At 35.4% G+C, this 18,494-nt stretch overlaps 3 protein-coding genes and 1 pseudogene across 3 annotated transcripts; 3 read left to right on the forward strand and 1 right to left on the reverse strand.

Annotated features, from left to right (window-relative positions):
- Positions 1-179: 179 nt before the first annotated feature.
- Positions 180-2,496, forward strand: LOC125196768 (serine/threonine/tyrosine-protein kinase HT1-like). The gene is made up of 3 exons (XM_048095386.2): positions 180-1,000; positions 1,585-2,040; positions 2,139-2,496. The coding sequence occupies exons 1-3, from the start codon at positions 593-595 to the stop codon at positions 2,385-2,387; spliced, it is 1,113 nt and encodes a 370-aa protein (XP_047951343.1). The 5' UTR covers positions 180-592; the 3' UTR covers positions 2,388-2,496.
- A 278-nt stretch (positions 2,497-2,774) lies between these two features.
- On the forward strand, positions 2,775-5,766 carry LOC125191825 (mitochondrial pyruvate carrier 4). Its single transcript, XM_048089245.2, has 5 exons — positions 2,775-2,933; positions 4,048-4,146; positions 4,367-4,419; positions 5,258-5,331; positions 5,411-5,766. The coding sequence occupies exons 1-5, from the start codon at positions 2,879-2,881 to the stop codon at positions 5,457-5,459; spliced, it is 330 nt and encodes a 109-aa protein (XP_047945202.1). The 5' UTR covers positions 2,775-2,878; the 3' UTR covers positions 5,460-5,766.
- An 820-nt stretch (positions 5,767-6,586) lies between these two features.
- On the reverse strand, positions 6,587-8,968 carry LOC125193086 (uncharacterized). The gene is made up of 3 exons (XM_048090814.2): positions 8,528-8,968; positions 7,290-7,439; positions 6,587-6,977 (listed from the first exon to the last, which is right to left on the reverse strand). The coding sequence occupies exons 1-3, from the start codon at positions 8,849-8,851 to the stop codon at positions 6,849-6,851; spliced, it is 603 nt and encodes a 200-aa protein (XP_047946771.1). The 5' UTR covers positions 8,852-8,968; the 3' UTR covers positions 6,587-6,848.
- Positions 8,969-11,404: 2,436 nt separating this feature from the next.
- LOC125197079 (acyl-CoA--sterol O-acyltransferase 1 pseudogene) lies at positions 11,405-12,526 on the forward strand (annotated as a pseudogene).
- The last annotated feature ends 5,968 nt before the right edge of the window (positions 12,527-18,494 follow it).

Genomic DNA, 18,494 nt, shown 5'->3' on the forward strand with positions numbered 1-18,494 from the left:
GATATTTTTATATAATTATTACTCTGGACACTATAGAAATGAAAATGATGGGAGAACTAAAATGTGATAACATAATTTCATTTTCTTTTATTATTATTATTTTTTTGATATGATATATTTTTGACTCTGGACACCATATGATTTTCTTTAAAAACAATTATTCACGGGACATCCCTGAAATCTTCACTCCACTTGGAATTCATCTTCTTCTGCCAAACAACCTGCTTTTTATCTTTACACCAGAGCCAACTCACTTCCTCCCTTTCTGCATTTTTCATCTGATTCTCTCTGATCCCTTCAACCCTCAATTTCCCCTTATCATCACACCATAAATCTCAACCCTTTTCTCATCTTCTTGTGTTGATAATCTTTTTTCAAGAACAATCTTGTTGATAAATGAAACACCACAAAACCTTCCCTGCATCATCATCACCCTCTCGACCTCATGTTTCTGAACCAGTTCATGCACTTCTTGAAATCAATGCACACACTCAGAAGGAAAGCTACATCCTGTGATCATAGCCATTGAAAAAAGAGAAGATTTAAGCAATCCTCCAAAAAGTAACAGTACCAATACTATTAAGAAGAAGAAATGGCTGTGTCGTGTTTCAATCCGTTTCGGCTGCGAAAAACCAAGAGCAATAGGTCTCTATCATTTCCTTCAACCTCGAGGATCGAATCAGACAACATGGAGCGGAAGAGATTCGACAGCTTGGAATCGTGGTCGATGATTCTGGACTCGGAGAATGTGGAGACGTGGGAGGTTCCCAACGAGGATCGGGAGGAGTGGACAGCGGATCTCTCCCAGTTGTTCATAGGCAATAAGTTTGCTTCTGGGGCCCACAGCAGAATCTACAGAGGAATCTACAAGCAGAGAGCTGTGGCAGTTAAAATGGTGAGGATTCCCACTCACAAGGAGGAGACTCGAGCTCTGCTCGAGCACCAGTTCAAGAGTGAGGTTGCTCTTCTTTCCCGTCTGTACCATCCTAACATCGTCCAGGTTCGTCTCCTCTCCTGCACTGCACATATTTTATTTTTCTAATTTGGAGCATGCTTGATTACATTTTAAATGTGAAGCATTTTTATTGCTTGTAATATCTCACATAATTATGATCTAAGCTTGGCCTGTAATGTTTATGGAATACACAATTTGTGTAGTGAAAAGTGAAGATCGCTTAATAATTTTAAACATTTGTGTTGCTAGCACCAAATATATTTCATAACTATGATCTATAAGCTTGGCCTTAAATCTCGAGAGTAAACTCAATTGTGCGGTAATTGTATTTTTTTTTATAGAAAAAAGTGAAGCATGCTTAACACTGTTTAACATTATATTTCAGTGACCTATGAATCTTGATAGTTAACCCATTGTGACATAGTACTTATGTTGTAGTATGCAATCTTGCATACATTTTATGTTTTCTATGCATAATGTAGCTTTGGCAGCTATTAACTACATGAAGCCCGTGTACATGTAATTTAATTTATTAAATTTAAAGAAAAGCTACATATTCAATGGAGCAACTTTTACTTTATAAGTACATAACTTTTTCTTCATCTTCATCCCTTTCTTCGTCTGTGCAGTTCATTGCTGCGTGCAAAAAGCCGCCGGTATACTGCATCATCACAGAGTACATGTCACAGGGGACTCTGAGGATGTATCTGAACAAGAAAGAGCCCTACTCCCTCTCAGTCGAGACGATTCTGAGACTAGCCCTCGACATATCAAGAGGGATGGAGTATCTCCACTCACAGGGCGTGATACATAGAGATCTCAAGTCGAACAACTTGCTTCTGAATGATGAGATGCGCGTGAAGGTTGCAGATTTTGGGACGTCGTGTTTGGAGACACAGTGCATGGAGGCCAAGGGAAATATGGGGACTTACCGCTGGATGGCGCCTGAGATGATCAAGGAGAAGCCTTACACGCGCAAGGTTGATGTATATAGCTTCGGGATTGTGCTGTGGGAACTCACAACCGCTCTGCTCCCGTTCCAGGGGATGACACCCGTGCAGGCTGCCTTTGCTGTGGCTGAGAAGGTGGGATACTTAGATTTTTGATCAAATTAGTAGAAGCATGAAGCCTGGCATAGTTTTAGTTTATGTTGATGAAACTAATGTATTCTGAGCTGTTGCAGAACGAGAGGCCGCCGTTGGCAGCAAGTTGCCAGGCAGCAATCGGGCACCTAATAAAGAGATGCTGGGCAGCCAACCCGTCGAAGAGACCGGATTTTAGTGAGATAGTGTCGGCATTGGAAAAGTACGATGAATGTGCGAAAGAGGGGCTTCCTCTGACGCTGCACTCGGGCTTAGTTAGCAAAAACGCCATCATCCAACGCTTGAAAGGATGCGTATCGATGAACTCATCCGTACCTGTACATGCCTGACATCTACACATGCCATTATTTTGCTATTCTAAGTCGCATACATTTCTTGTTGCCCATATGTATATTTAACTCTTGTGGCATGAATAATTTCATGTTACATTACTAATAACTACTAGTATTACTAATGAACTAATGATGTAGTGTTTTAGTTACTTTACTTGTGAATTGTGATGGAGGAGAAACATATGAATCATTTTTTTAATGATGCTTTGCGTGATCGCACGGAAAAGCAGAAAAATAAAATACAAAAATAAGGAAAGTGTGAAATTAGTTTTGGTAGACTATACAAAATAAAAATGAGACTATTTTAGAAAGTCACTAAAAAGTGTACTAAATACTCCTAAATTGACTTTATTTGTTGTAGCAAATTGATCGAAATAAAAAATTCTTTTACTTCCGATTAAAACATCTCTAACAGAAGAAGAATATTACGCTTAATATAATTATTTGAGGTAACAATCTCCCGATTCCAATTCAGACACAGATTTTCAATGGCGACTTCAAAATTTCAAGCTTTATGGAATCACCCAGCTGGACCTAAAACCAGTCGGTTATATAACCCTATTCCTTCTTTGCAGCATTATAATTTCGTATCCCTTTTTAAATGTTTAATGTTATCCCATCATGAGATTGAATTTTTTAGCATCTTAATTGTTTATTTATGGTGTTAGAATGTGCATTTTTGTTGCTTTAATTGTGAATTTTTTTGTCTTGTAGAATGTGGAAATGATATTCTGCTTGTTTATGTTGTTATTGAATTTGATTTTGCGAAGGTATTAAGATTGGAATTGAGAAGGAATGATTGAGGTTGGGCGGGGTGGGTAATTCTAATTTCTAGGGTTATGGATGACTCAAGTTAATTTCAAAATGGGATGCACGATCCACGAATGAGTAAAGTTTCTGTGTATCATAGTCAAGTTCCCTCTGATTCAATGTGGTTTTGATTATTCTCAAGTGCTTGATGCATGTTGATATACCTGATTAACATTACAACAGTACCAAATTTGCTTATCCTTTACTTTCGAGGATTAGCCTAGATAGGTAAAATAGTATAGGATATTTTTACTAAGATGGAATGATACTTTGCGATATCCAATGCCCTTTATAATTTCTATCATTCGAGTTTTTGCTTGATTCAATCCCACTGAAAAACACTCGAATTTTATCTGTCATGAAAAGATGCTAGTATAACTTTTACATTTACACATTTTAAATCAATGTTGCAGAAGTTTTATAGTATTAAATTTGATCTTAACTAAGGATTATATCAGTTATGGTCCTACCTTGCTCCTTGTTGACTTGTGTTAGATTTTTCCGATGTGGATATGCCTAATGAAATGAAAAAATGATGCAATTAGGACATGGCGTATCTTCTTGCTCGAGGGTGAAGAATTAACTAATAGGTTCAAGGCATACTACATAGTTTCCAAAATATTAACAGACATGATACTACTATATAGCAAGGACAAGTTTACTTTGAGATTTGTAAGCTATTGGATTTGATTTTGCATAAAAAATTAGTTAATACCTTCCTATTAGGTTCATATAACCATATATGTGAAATGATCACAACTTTTTGTACGAATTATCATTTATGCTTGAATTATAATCATAAAAGTTATACTTATCTAGAATGAAATATTTTGCTTCTTATGTATAGTTCATTTCTGGGCACCAACCTTCAAATGGGGAATTAGCATTGCTAATCTAGCTGATTCAACAAAACCTCCTGAGAAAGTTTCATATCCCCAACAGATAGGTGAGTTTTATTAATGAACATTGTGCTCTCAAAATTTTCAGCTCACTTCATCCTATCTGGCTCACAGAAACTTGAAATAGAAATAGCATCTATGTTAATTTGGTCTTCTTTCCTGATTACTTAAGTTTTTCATTTTCCATTTTATTTTCAGCAGTGTGATGGAGGATCTCTTGTAGGCATTCATGGTACTGATTTGTTTTACTCTCTTTGCCATTTTCAGCTGTTACAGCAACTGGAGTTATTTGGTCACGCTATAGCACTGTTATTACTCCTGTGAGTTCAATTGTTTATGATACATAGCTGCTTATGCCTTATTAGATGCTTACAAATATCTTTTGATTTGCCAGAGTGAATGTTGTTGATGAGTTACCATGTGTTTTATTGTCCGTTTATCCTTGAATGATTTATTAGGACTGCAGTTATTATATTTCAAAGTTCATATCTGATCCTCGTTTAATATTTCTAATCCTAGTTTTGAATTAGCTAAGCAGTTTGGGCACATGCCGCACATCTCTAGTGAAGAAAAGCCATGAGATTTGTCCTTCTGTTCACTTTTTCTTTCCAAATCTTCTTGCTTGTATTATGCACACAAAACTCACATGTTTTAAGTGCTTTTTACGTTGATTTCTATGTAGAGGGTGTATGGCTTGGCTTATAAGCTCCTTAAAATATTTTATGAGTTGTTTAATAGCTTAATATTATTAAGAAATGTTTGGCTATATAATCTCTTAAAATAGCTTATACGATGGGAAAATAAGCTCCAACAGTTTCTAAGGTATCCCAAAAGTAAGTTCCTCAATCTCAGCTTATTTTTCATAATCATATGAGCAATAATCAGTTTACAAAATTAACTCTACTATGGTTCATTATTTCCAACACATATCCTGATACCTTTTTAATTTCATTTATATTCAGGTTTCTCTCTAATTAGGATTTTCTGTCACTAACTCACAATTTCCTCCTTAACTTATAAGCTTTCAATAATAAACCTGAGCTGAACACCCTCTTAATTCCCTGCATTAGGTTATTTGAATTTTGATTTCATGTAAACCAAACCATGTAACAACTTTCTGTGCTGTATTTTATATATGTGATGATGGTGGGGCTGCAGAAGAACTGGAATCTCTTCAGCGTAAATATTGTAATGGCTGGCACAGGCATTTACCAGCTTAGCCGAAAAATTCAGTAAGTCAATTATGTGTTTGTTTGCTAATGTCATTTTTGGTAGATCCACATTATTCATTACCCTCTCCATGCTTCACAGGCACGATTATTTTAACAAGGAGGAAGCTGCTGTTGTGACGAAGGAATGATGATGAAAACTGTTTTTGTAAGTTAATAGATTCGAGCTGTGAACGTGTACTGTACCAACGGCTGGGTCTATCAGTTTGCTATCTGCTTGTGCTGTTCATATTTGTCGGTCCATCGCCTTTTATCTTGAATCCCTATATACTTTTGGATGATCGAGGGAAAATAAACGAATAATTAGTTTCTTGATTTTGATCAGGAGTGCTTTGCAAGCTGAATATTGTCGTGGTCTAGCTTGATTTGTTTGTTATCAAGCTGGCACAAACAAACACGTTCTTAGATTTATGTTTAAAACATTGATTATTTTCTTTTCGGGTGATTGTGCCTAAATGCATTAAATTTCATCCAATTCTAATATTGCGCATAAACTATAAATTCTACTTCTAAATACACTAAACTTTTGTTTTGATTTGGCACAGTTCCATCTAAAATAAGTCCGTTACTATAGCAATTGAAAATTCAAGTATTTGGACGCATAAATTTTAAAATTCATATGCAAAATCGTGTAACTATGACATTTATTTAACAAATTGTATTCACAATAGTATGGCAATAATTTCATTATTTTATCGTAATATGTAAAGTTCAACTACGACTAATAATTAATTATTTGAAGTAAAATCACTTAAATGAGTAAATTGCTTGCAAAGCTAACGAGCTCAAAATAGTTTTAATCAAATTGAGAGCCGAATAATTTGTTTCTTTTTTTAGTACAGTGGAGTATTAATTTTGATAAGAAATGCAATTCCCACCCAGTCTTTGCGAGAGCAGATAAGATTTCTTGATTATGAAACATTACTACTCCCTCCGTGCCACTTAATATGTCACGTTTTCCTTTTTAGTTTGTCCCAACTAAGATGACACATTTCCTTTTTTGATAATTTTCTCTCTCCGATTAATACATTCAACCATTTTTTCTCACTCCTATTAAAATATCCATCTTTTTTTATCTCTCTACTTTAATACTTACATCTACCTTCTCTCTCTCCAATTAAAGAATTTAACCAATAACTCCTAAAATCCCGTGCCGGCTAAGCAACTGTCATCTTAGCCGGGACGGAGGGAGTACAAAATCTTTGTGCAGCAAATAGTTCAAATCATTTGTAAATCCGAGCCGTGGTAAGTGGTTACATAATCACAAGAAGTGCGTCCTGAAAATTCGAATTCAGAGTGAAAAATTTGATTTCCTCAGCAAGTGGAGATGAAATCATACAAATGCAATCACTTCAACAAAGTAAACTAAACCTAAAATTACAATCTTAAGTGACCTCAAATCTACTTTCTCAAGTATAAGCAACGTAGCAAACACTGTATTCAACAGGCTTAGATTGCTCATCTGCTTCTAAACCTTAGGCTTTGCATAAATCAAGCGACGTCTCAATAGCTGATTCGCTCTACTCATCTTTGTTTTGATCTCCTCTCGACTCGGAATCATTTTCACCATCATGAGCCTTCAAACCCAGACTCAAATCCAAGGTACTTATGTTCAGATCTTGCCGTTCTTCACGATTGGTCTCTGAAGCCTGATACAGTGCATATTCGATGTTTAGATGCAAAGCATAGACAGACTCTTTGAGCTACTTATGCTGAAAATGGTCATCTAGAAGGGGCCGGGGAAAGGGTATATTTCTCCACCCTTTTTCATCAAAAGGGACACTCAGAAGGTAGGAAAAACTGCTCTATAGTTTAAGAAAGCATATCCCCATTTATAAAAACCAGGCACTCGTGGACTTGTCTATAAAGAGTGTAATTTTTTATACTAAGAACCACAAAGAGCAGAAGAGACCTAATGAGCAACAAGAGGAAAAGACAGGAGAAAAAATATGCAATGTCACCTGATTTTCATCCATTGGTACATCATTCATGTCAGGTTTTTCGTCACCTCTGGACGTTGCCTCTACTGCATCCGAGTTATCTTCACTGGACTTATTTTCATCCTCCATCTGCTCAGAGGATTCTACTTTTTGTTCTTCAAGCACAACAATCTGTCCAATCATTCAGAAACAAAATCAGAAACGTAATTTACTGGATATTGAAATAACCATGTAGAAGGTCAGTCGGCGGTAGAAGTGGGACACTTTTGGACAATCCATTAACAACCCTGGTGAACCAAATAACTGAGATCATGAATGATGGATAGATATTTACTTTTTACGACACATAATATATTTCACAAACGAGCAATGGAGCATGTGTTTATCCAGAAAAACATGCAGCTCATTCATATTGTTTAGAACAGAGAGTATATAGGCACTATGAAATTCATATTCTAACTTCAAAACCATAAACAACTTCATGTACAGGGCTGTAGACTAGCAACGAAGAATTGGTCAAAAACAAGTTTCTCATCGCCAAGATTTTCGACTAAGACACATTTGCCTCAATGGACCATAGCAAGAATTTTACACAAACAAGTTTTTTCTAAAACAAATCATCCTAAATCTCTCATGGGTAGGAAGGGTGCTCTTTACCTTCCACTACTTACAAATAAAATCAAGCAAGAAAAACTCCTGATTCCCGCCCACGGCCCACCATACACGCCCATAAATAAAAGAACACACAGACAAAGCTAAATAAGAATCCAAAAGGCTGTCTCTGGATAAAGAATTTGATATGTAGTGAATATTTTAAGGAAGGATTTGATTGGAGTCACTCCAATTAAGCGCTGTTTCACTCCAAAAATAGTTTGGAACAAATGTTATAGCATACAGATCCACTATATATAAGTGAAACAGCCAAACAACCTCATGGATTTGTTGTTATGAATTTCAAATTCATCTTCCAATTCGTAAATGTGCATACAACAAACATACAATCTTCCTATGAATAAAGTCAAAACTTCCAAAAATTCAGTCAAAATTTTTCATTGCTCCCCGATTCACGGCATTTAATTAACAAAAAAAGATAAAAATAAATAAACCCTAGACCGCCAAGACACTCACAAAAGCACAATGATCAGATCGAATCAGATAATCCTTAATTCAGCTCATGCCCAAGCCAAATCGAAAAACACGAGCAATTGCAATTACAAGAACGATTTAAATAGGAATCAAATCAAATAAGGCAGAATTACCGGAATATACTTGAATCGTCTCTTCGGAGGCTTCTCGGCCGCAACGTCCTCGTCTTTAGTCGAATCAGCATTGCCATTATCGCTGCCGTTGCTGTCTTTGGATTGGGTGGGAGCGATGGGCGTCCACTTGTAAAACTGGAGGTGGGAGGAGGCGTTGCTTCCATTAGCGTTTCCGTTGGACGCCGCGTGATGGTGGTTGTTGGAATTGGGCGGCGGGACGTGAACCCACTTCTTCTTCCACTTGCGAACGGGGCCGGTGAAGACGGTGGCGGGGCCGCTGAAACGGGTGGAAGATCGGCCGAACCTGGCCCCTACCCCCTCCATTATTCAAACGAACAAGTACCGGCGCCGGCGGCGAGGGTGAGTATGTAACCGTAAAACGTCCTTGCTCAACAATCCGTTTTCCGAAGCCTTCAAATTTTAAATTTTACTTTGTTTTCTTGTCACTTAATACTGATAGGTATAACAGTAATTTTACTCGCCGTTTTATTTAAATTTGGTAAATTTCTATTAATAGATGTTCACATAATTAGAGAAGATGAAATCGTTGTTATGTTCTGATTTGTCTAGGGTTTTAGATTGAGGATCGTGATACTCAAAATTCGCCGATCGTAATCATTTGATCCTCACACCTTCCAAAATTTTAATGAGTATATATTGTACTATTAACATATGAACTTTCAATTAGTGGAGTAGGAGTACTTTTTAATTTTTACAAATGATTTGAGTATCACAAAATCATGTTTTTTCATGTAAATACATGATTTTTTTTCTTTCTAATTTTTATATAAAATCTTTTTTTTATGAAAAAAAAACACACACTTCGACATTTTCTAATTTTTCCCTTATAAACAGTTTGATTAAATTAAAATTATTTTGTGAATTGCCCAAGCTTTAAAAACGACGTGTTGGACGTCGAATTATTCAAAGAAAAATATCCATTGAGTGAGATAAGCATAAATATATATATGAGTATATCATTTGATCCACACACCTTTCAAAAATTTATAGTATATTGTGTTAACATACTAATATACAATGAACTTTCAATTTGTTCTGATTTTGTCATATTTAAAAAAAAAAAATCGTACTAGTAATTATTTTTATTTTCTTTCACATTATTAGTTTTATACTACTATAACTATAATTTTTGTTATTTTTCCATTTATGTATTCTTTATAATCTAAAGGGCATGTTTGATAAGTTCGTAATACCAAAATAGAAAATTATATATGGACATTTCTAATTGTTTGATATCATAGTTAAGATTAACTCAAAGCCCAGTATAAGACCAGGGCCTATCAAATCTTACCAAAATTATAACATTAACCTTGTTTATGTATCTCACCAATTTGTCAAGTTAAGCCATGTTATTTAATATACAATACAAATTTAGATAATTCCTTTTCTATCAAACAATAACGGAAAAAAATCATATCTTTGCATATCTTGATATGAAGCTCGTATTTCTTATCTTGTTTTACATATCTTTTCATATCCCATCTTTTTTATCAAACGAGTCCTAAGAATTTAGCTTCATAAAAATTATAGTCTTCGTCCCATAAAAATAAGTGACATTTTATTTTCGTTCATCCCATAAAAATATGAACATTTCTATTTATGTAAAGTTGTTTTCGATTCATTACTCATATACATTATTTTATTCACAACTTATAACACTATAAACCTACCATTACAATTCATTAAACACTAACAAAAATATGAGTCTACCATTCCACTAACTTTTCAAAAAAGAGTACTCCCTCTGTCCATTATTAATAGTCCCAATTTATCACTTTATTTTGTCCGCCATTAGGAGTCCCGATTCCACTTTTACTAAATAATAGGTAGACCATACTTTCCATTAATTCATCTACTTACATTCTACAAAATTAATATGGAGTATATAAAAATGGATCTCATATTTATTGTCTTTTTCCACTTACTTCCCTTTGTATTCTTAAAATCTACGTCGAACTCAAATGCGACTCTTATCATATTCTTTATATTTCTTAAAATTCATATTGAACTCAAATGTGACTTGTAACGATAGACGGAGCAAATTTGAGTACATGAAAAAAAGAGAAAAAAAGAGCGAATAAACAGTATCCTTTGCAAGACTGGAATACTGGAATATAGAACTCCTCTGCAAAGATTGGAATATATTAACTCGCCGGCAGCGACGCTGTTGATCAGCAATTGACGCTAGTAAGGCGGTGGCCGCTATTCTAGAGTTTGACCAGTCTGTTTTCTTATTTTCTTCACTTTTTTTCCCTCTTTATAATTTCATAAATTCGTTCTGCATTTTTATTTATTTTTCACTATTATTTTCCTTTTCTTTATTTCATATAAATTCTTCTCGTATCTTCGCTATTCTACTAATTTCATCATATAAATTGTTTCTTAATTTTTGTTTATCGTTCACTTTATGTATTTTTTTTAATTATAACATGTGACTCATTATAATATCATTATGTCTACTACAATAATAAATTTATGCTATATTCAAGTCAATAAATAATCAATGTTAAATAATAAATATACTACTACTCCTGCCAAGAATGGGAGTTGATAGCTGAACTTATTAAGCTACGTTTGAAATTTGAAAATGTATTGCTAGGAAAGAAGTTTAGAGTTCGTCTGCATTGATTACATGTATATCTCCACAGCGAGAAGTCACCATTCCTATCCCGTTTAAAATGAAACAAACTAAAAGTTAGATAGTCACACGTATCAATCGTAGTTATTAGCAAAAAGATTGAAAAATTTAATTGTGCAATAAAGTATCCCACAGAAATAGGGAGAAGGTAAAAACTCTAATATCTAGTGATGCACAAAAATCGCTGTAACAACACATCATAACTCATATAAATAACTTAATAAGTGGATATAGAGAAAGAGGGAGAGTAATGGAAGGCGAAATCAACAACTTGATTCTAGTTTGGAGCATCATAGTTGCCTCCCTATGCTACACCCACAAAGTAGCCCAAATCTTCCCCACCGGAACTCCAAGAATCATCTCAATCTCCCCAATCATAATCCTCTTTCTCCTCCTCCCTCTCAACTTCACCTCCATACACTTCTCCGGCATCACCTCCTTCTTCATCTCATGGCTCTCAACCTTCAAACTCCTCCTCTTCACCTTCAACCAAGGCCCCCTCTCATCCCACCCCCCTCTCCCCCTCTCCCTCTTCATCCCCTTAGCCTGCTTTCCCATCAAACTCCAACAACCATCCCATACCAATAAACCTCACAATCACAAATCACCCCTCAACCACATCATCAGAATAACAATACTAGCCCTTCTCATACGCGTCTACGCCTACAAAGCACACATCCATCCCCACCTCATCTTGCTATGCTATTCCCTCCACATATATCTCATGCTAGAGATCATCCTCTCCCTCTCCTCCACCGTTGTAAAGGCCTTGCTTCGAGTGGACCTCGAGCCTCAGTTCAACGAGCCTTACCTTGCTTCCTCGCTTCAAGACTTCTGGGGGAGGAGATGGAATCTGATGGTGCCTAACATTTTACACCCCACGGTTTACCTCCCCGTGAGGTCCGTCTCGGCCCGGCTTGGGCCCGGGAAATGGGCCGCAGTCCCTGCAGTTTTGGCTACTTTTATTGTGTCGGGGATCATGCATGAGCTCATCGTCTACAGCATTGGGAGATTGAGGCCTAGTGGAGAGATGATTGGCTTCTTTGTGGTGCATGGGGCATCTTTGTCTCTGGAGATAGTCGTTAAGAAAGTGTGTGAGGGGAGATTCAGGCTACCAAGGATGGTTACGGGGGTGTTGACGTTGGGATATGTGATTTACACCAGTTTTTGGCTGTTTTTTCCGCCGTTTTTGAGGGCGAAATCGGATCTTAAGAGCTGCAGGGAGTCTCTAGCGTTCGTAGAGTCTGTTAAAAATCTTCGGCTAGTTGGGCCCAGTGAGGTTTCTTGTCCGTTTCTGTGAACTTTTGTAGGGACAAATAATGTAAATTTGTTTATAAGGATATGTTTGCTGTCGCATTTAAACATCATTTTATCTCTTGTTTAGCTTTACACGTGATATGCAGGCTTGTTTATACATAATTTATGTATCTTTGTTTTAAACAGCATGTGATTGTGAATCTATAATGGAGTACTATACGCAAATCTGATATTGAAATTTTAATTGCTCCTTACTGCTAGTATTTTTAAGTTTGCAATCTCAGTCTGACTTTGTGGATAGCTATTATAAGTACAAAAAATTTCATTCATGTTCGATTTTAATACTACATTGTAACAGCCCGCCCTTCTATGGTATAATAAATACGACGATCGTTACCTAGGCGGATTTAAATGCAACAAAGATCATAGGCTAGGGTATCATTTAAAGAGATTTTACCAAAGTATTTAATGAACAACTAAAACGATAAGAGTAATGGCTTAGCAATAAAGTTCAATGAAAAAGGGCTATCACAATTAATATTCAAAACGACAAGCTTTTAAGATAATCCAAACTGTATCATGTCTCAACAATCCAACAAAATAAAATAGTTCAAACTCAACCAAACAATAATAGTTTCATGTTTCAGCGGAAGCATCCAAGAGAAGGGTGCAGCCATGTATGAAGACACAACTACACTCGGAGTTTCAAAATGACCATATTATTCAATTATTTTGCTCAACACCGCCAACCGCTCGTCGCCGCTCAACCTGCACATAGGGAAAACACATGCAGGGCTGAGTACTATAAACATACTCAGTGGACCATAGCCGAAAACAGTTTTATCAAAAATATTAGTTATCATGCCCCTTTCAAGTGTCCATCGGGGTTTTATCTTTAGAAATGTCCGAGGCACCAAAATATGTTCTTTATCAAAATCACGGTCGCGCAACCATTTTTCACATCGACGTTTACCATATCCTCATTCTACATGACAAGGAATGCGGCCGCAATCCAGGTCACTAGACCGGCCAACCCGTACGCTGGCACACGGTCTAACATTGGTGTACACTAACCCAAGTAGAGTTTGCGGCTCTACAAGGATCCGAATTCGATTAAATTAATAGTGGCATAGCCACAAGGGATAGGCACGACAAAATAAATCACAGCATGATAACACAGATCTCATTCTCATCAATACAGATTTAGGACGATGTCCTTATTTTAAAAGAAAAGCCCACCTCGACGGCTTAGATCGCAAGTATTCTCTTCCCCTTGGTATCACGCTGAGAGCGTGAGTTATCACCTTTAAATTATGTGTATCACAAATCAGTCTCAATCATTGATTCAAAAATCATGCATGTTCCCAACGTTTCCCTTTTCCCATTAATTCGTTTTAATATCACCATTCAAAAATCAAGACATGATTATCATATCACTCTTTATTCGCACTACAACTCCAGATCTATCACCAAAACATGTCACGCATGAGTGTTTTACCACACATCGCACGCACACACACAAACACACACGCACACACACCGAGGCACGCACACACACACGCATGATTCTCACACACATACACATGCATCTCATTCATCAATTGGTTTCCCCTTTTCACTCGATCTATGTGCATAAGGGTTCAAGATTAATCGGTTAGATGAGAAAAGATAAATCAAAATACCTCTTCTTGATAAAAAAAAACGATCGGTAAAAACAAAGTAGAATCTTGATTCTTCAATGATTCTTGAGGTTTCAACTTGAATTTTTCTCAAAAGATGAAGAACTCTTGGAGAAAAATAGAAGAAAAATTGAGAGAGAGTGGGAGAGAAAGTGGCGTGAATTTTGAGAGTGAGGGAGGCGTGATTTTGATTTAGGTTTAATTTTTCTCCCATGTATTTATAGAGTGAAATAATTAAATCCCAAAATAAATAAATAAAAGATTTGGGAAGATTTGATGGGGAGGAAAGTGGCGTGAATTATGGGGAGAAATAGAGGGAATTCTAAATCTAGGCTATTTAATTAGCCTATGATTTAATTTGGTATTTCACGGAGTAGAATAAAATATTACGGAGCAGAATAAAAATAATAAATTTTCCCAATAAATAGGGAGTAGGCGATTTTCATATATTCTCCCACAAGGAATTAAATTCAAATCCTAAATTAAATAGGATATGGTAAGATTTGCTAGGATATTTATTTTTAATCATGGAATGAAATAAATAAGGGATCAAATAATATAATAAACAATTTCTTCTTCCCTTAAATCAAATAATATAATAAACAATTTCTTCTTCCCTTAAATAAGGGGATTTTCGAAATCTCCCTAGGAATAAGGCATGGGTCGAATTTCTCAAGAAGAAATAAAGAATAATTGGACTTTAGATTTAATTTGGATAATTATCCCAAGCAAATAATTAAATCCAAGAAAAATAGGATTTCTTCTCCAATAATAATAGGAGTCGAAATTTCCAATAATATGTGTAGGATATTTATGAAAATCCTATTTAGTCGAGTGATTGAATACTGTAAAACTCTTATTCTATTTTCCAATGAATAAAACAAATTATTTTTGTCATAATGTTGTTATGTTTTACATTTAATGGATGTTAATGCATGTTTAAATGTATAAGTTAACTTAACAAAGTCTAAGTCTTTGTTTTAGTAGACCGGTTGTGGGCGTCGTCCACTTTAAGGTAACACGGTCAGTTCTAAACAAAGAAAAAGATGAATTTCACAACCTAGATGGAATTTGACTATCCATCGAGAAAGGTTGCAATGTCAATCCGCATATTTCTAATCCTTACTGGAATTTGACATTGGTGTGGTATAGCACTGAACGGATCTAACAGCAAGACTTGTCCTTGGGCTATCTACTGAAAGGCGAGGTCTTGATAATATTTGTTTCTTAACCAATGTAGGTTAACATTGAGCATACGGTATTGATTATGCATTACTTTGACTTATCAAATGGTGCGGGTTTTTCGTAACCCAATTATCCTGATATATTGGGTAGTGGTGATCAATATCTAGTGGTGCTAGGATTGCTATCATATTGAATCGTGCGCGAGGTGAGTCTCGTTTGATAATGTCCTCAAGAGGAGCGCGAAACAAGGTTTTATTATTCGGAACCTAGCTAGTTGGAGTTTGATTACTCTATGAATAATAAATAAGCGTTTCATGCTAAGTCCACTCTTGGAATTAATAAGAAGTTAATTAATTAAGTCAATAGCAGACATTAATTAATTAATGGACATTTTAATCTTAAGCGCGGGAAATGAAAGTTAAACGGAAACCCGGATTGCTTGTAATTTCGGATTTGGATGGAGAGAGTTCAATATTACTTCTGTAGTGGCTGCTCGTAATATTCCAATTATACTTATATTAAATTATGGGTTCAATTTAATTAGTAAAAAGTAAATTGGATAAGCCCATAGCCAAAACCCTCCATAGATCCCTGTCTGGGCCCAAAAGGAACTTAATATAAATAGGAGAATAAAGGAGACATAAATAACACAATTTCATACCTTGAAATTTTCGAAAATTACCTCTCCAGCTGAGGAGATTTTCGAATTCCACTCCTATTCCCAAAAGGATTTCTTCTGTCTTCTTTATTTAAGTCCTAGTATTCTAGTAAGATCAGCCCACACTGATATTGGAATACAGTTCGAGAACCAGAGAGAAGATTTGTGGTCTAGTATTCAAAGCATCACGTGGAGAAGGAGCTAGCCATCTTCAATTCTTTGGAGAATTAATTAGGTATTTTTCTGCTCCGTAGAAAAGCATGTTTTAGGTTTCAATATTCTTAAAGCATGATTAATTCAAGTTATGAGCATGATACATGTGATAATTACGCGAATAGATTTTGTCTAAATAATCTGCTAAATAGATCTGATTATTATGTGATTTATTGATGTGATTAATAATTGTAACATTATGATAATCAAGTTCAACACCGCTTTCGCTGCCGGTTCCATCAAATAATTCACTACAATATATTTCGCTCTGCATCAAAATATTCACACAATCACGTCACAAAATCCACCATTTTTAATTTCACCTCATATTCTCAACACATTGACCTTTCAACGGTTATGTCATATATTCCACATCTTTGACTATTCAACAGTCACGTCATATACTCAACATATTTGATTATTCAAATCAATCTCAACTCCAAATCGCAATTAGGTCACAAAGAAAATTATGCAATTAATTCACTCATCAATTAATCCACATACTTCATAGTATTAAAAGCATTTAATTGCAAAAATTTTATGACTCAAAAATTAGGGTTCGAAAAAGTGGGGCGTTACAACATTTCATCAGCTTTTTGCCTACATTAGATATAAAATGTTTCAAAATTATCTCATACTCCGTATTGGTAACAAAAGGTTTATCATTGTTTCACGTCACACAGGAAAAAAGTTAACGGCGTCTAAACATGCATGACATAATGCATTGAAAAAATAAAACACTAAGGGGCCGTTTGGTAGCTATGTCATGTTTTTACTAGACATGATATAATTCATGATAGTTATCATAGTTTTAATTAGTTAAAAAATATATTTGGGTGTTTGGTAGATTAAGAAAATTATGAGTTATCTTATTCAGGTGTTTGGTGCAACAAGTGACAAATAAGGATTAAAATTATAATTGCCAAAATTATCCTCATTAATTTAATTTAATTACTAAATTATCCTTATGTTGCCCTAATATCCCTATAAAATTAACAGCCGCAGCCTCTCTCTGTTTTAGCACTTTGGATTTGTCATCTCGTTTTCATCATCTATGAAATGTTTTGCAATACTTCTACTGTTTCATATGCACTTCCTTCTCCATCGAAAATTTTGCTGATCTTTGGATAGCAATTGACTCCAAATATTGTCAATTTTGTATTGACACATGCCAATCCAGAATCTTGATTTATTTGGACAATAATCAAAGCATAAACATTGACTAAGCTTTGATTATTTTAGACAATTTTTTGTATGTGCATATTTTTATCAAGTTTTCCGAAAGCATTGATTAAGGATGAGGTATGATAGACTGAGGAGTATAGGGAGGGAGGATACAAAGTGTGGTGGGGAACTTGGCGACGCAGGGGGAGAGATTTCAGTCTCTGTTGAGCCTGATTCAGAAATGGATTCGCCGGAAGAAATGAAGTCGCCGGAGGGTTTAGTCACTAGAAGAAATGGAGAGAGGCAGAATGAGAGAATTGTGGAAGAACTTCTTTTCGCAATTTTTGTGAAGATTGAGGCGTTTATGTTTTGATTAGGATTTGAAAACTTTTAAGTTATGGGTAAATATGTATTTTCCTAAAATTAACTAGGCTTCCATGATAAGTAACATAGGATTTTGGGTAGTTACAAATATGATTAAAACATACTCCCTCCGTCCCACTTAAAATGAAATATTTGGGAATCGGCACAGGATTTTATGTAGTGTTGTTTTGTGAGGTAATGAAGAGAGAGTAAAGTAAGAGAGATGAAAAAGTAGAGATAGAGTTGTTTCCATTTTAGGAAACGTTTCATTTTTAATGGGACAACCAAAAAAGGAAAATGTTGCATTTTTAGTGGGACAGAGGGAGTATGATTTTAGTTGGGCTTTGTGCGGGCCGGATACAAAACACGGGCTACTATGTTTGGTAACATAACTACCAAACACACAAATAAACCCAGATTAATCTCTTATCTTGGCGAAACATAGCTACCAAACGCAGCCTAAAGGTTTTACAGTAGTACTGTATAATTTAAGTCAACTTTAAACTTTTTATACTAACATGAAACAAGTGTAGTGATAAAATACAAACTCTATATGTTGTAGTAACTCCAAACTATGATCTGGACCGTTAAAAAATGTGAACAAATGATAAAATAGTAGCAACAGAAAATGTCAATATAATATCAACAAAGCACTAATCATTGACACTATGTTGACATTCTGTTGACATTTTCTAACGGTTCAGATCATAGTTTAAAGTTATGTACAATATTTAGAGTTTACGTTTGATTACATTCTCGTAAAACAATGCAGAAATATTTTATATGAAA

This window comes from Salvia hispanica, chromosome 4, assembly GCF_029641045.1.
Source record: "Salvia hispanica isolate PSC_SH4W2 chromosome 4, Shi_PSC_v1, whole genome shotgun sequence".
NCBI classification, from domain to species: Eukaryota; Viridiplantae; Streptophyta; class Magnoliopsida; order Lamiales; family Lamiaceae; genus Salvia; species Salvia hispanica.

Coding starts and splice junctions, on each gene's coding strand:
- LOC125196768 (XM_048095386.2), top strand. CDS start 593: ATGGCTGTGTCGTGTTTCAATCCGTTTCGGCTGCGAAAAACCAAGAGC. Junction 1,001..1,584: donor ACCATCCTAACATCGTCCAG/GTTCGTCTCCTC, acceptor TCGTCTGTGCAG/TTCATTGCTGCGTGCAAAAA. Junction 2,041..2,138: donor CCTTTGCTGTGGCTGAGAAG/GTGGGATACTTA, acceptor GAGCTGTTGCAG/AACGAGAGGCCGCCGTTGGC.
- LOC125191825 (XM_048089245.2), top strand. CDS start 2,879: ATGGCGACTTCAAAATTTCAAGCTTTATGGAATCACCCAGCTGGACCT. Junction 4,420..5,257: donor ATAGCACTGTTATTACTCCT/GTGAGTTCAATT, acceptor GTGGGGCTGCAG/AAGAACTGGAATCTCTTCAG. Junction 5,332..5,410: donor CAGCTTAGCCGAAAAATTCA/GTAAGTCAATTA, acceptor CATGCTTCACAG/GCACGATTATTTTAACAAGG.
- LOC125193086 (XM_048090814.2), bottom strand. CDS start 8,851: ATGGAGGGGGTAGGGGCCAGGTTCGGCCGATCTTCCACCCGTTTCAGC. Junction 7,440..8,527: donor GACGATTCAAGTATATTCCG/GTAATTCTGCCT, acceptor ATGATTGGACAG/ATTGTTGTGCTTGAAGAACA. Junction 6,978..7,289: donor TACCAATGGATGAAAATCAG/GTGACATTGCAT, acceptor GCACTGTATCAG/GCTTCAGAGACCAATCGTGA.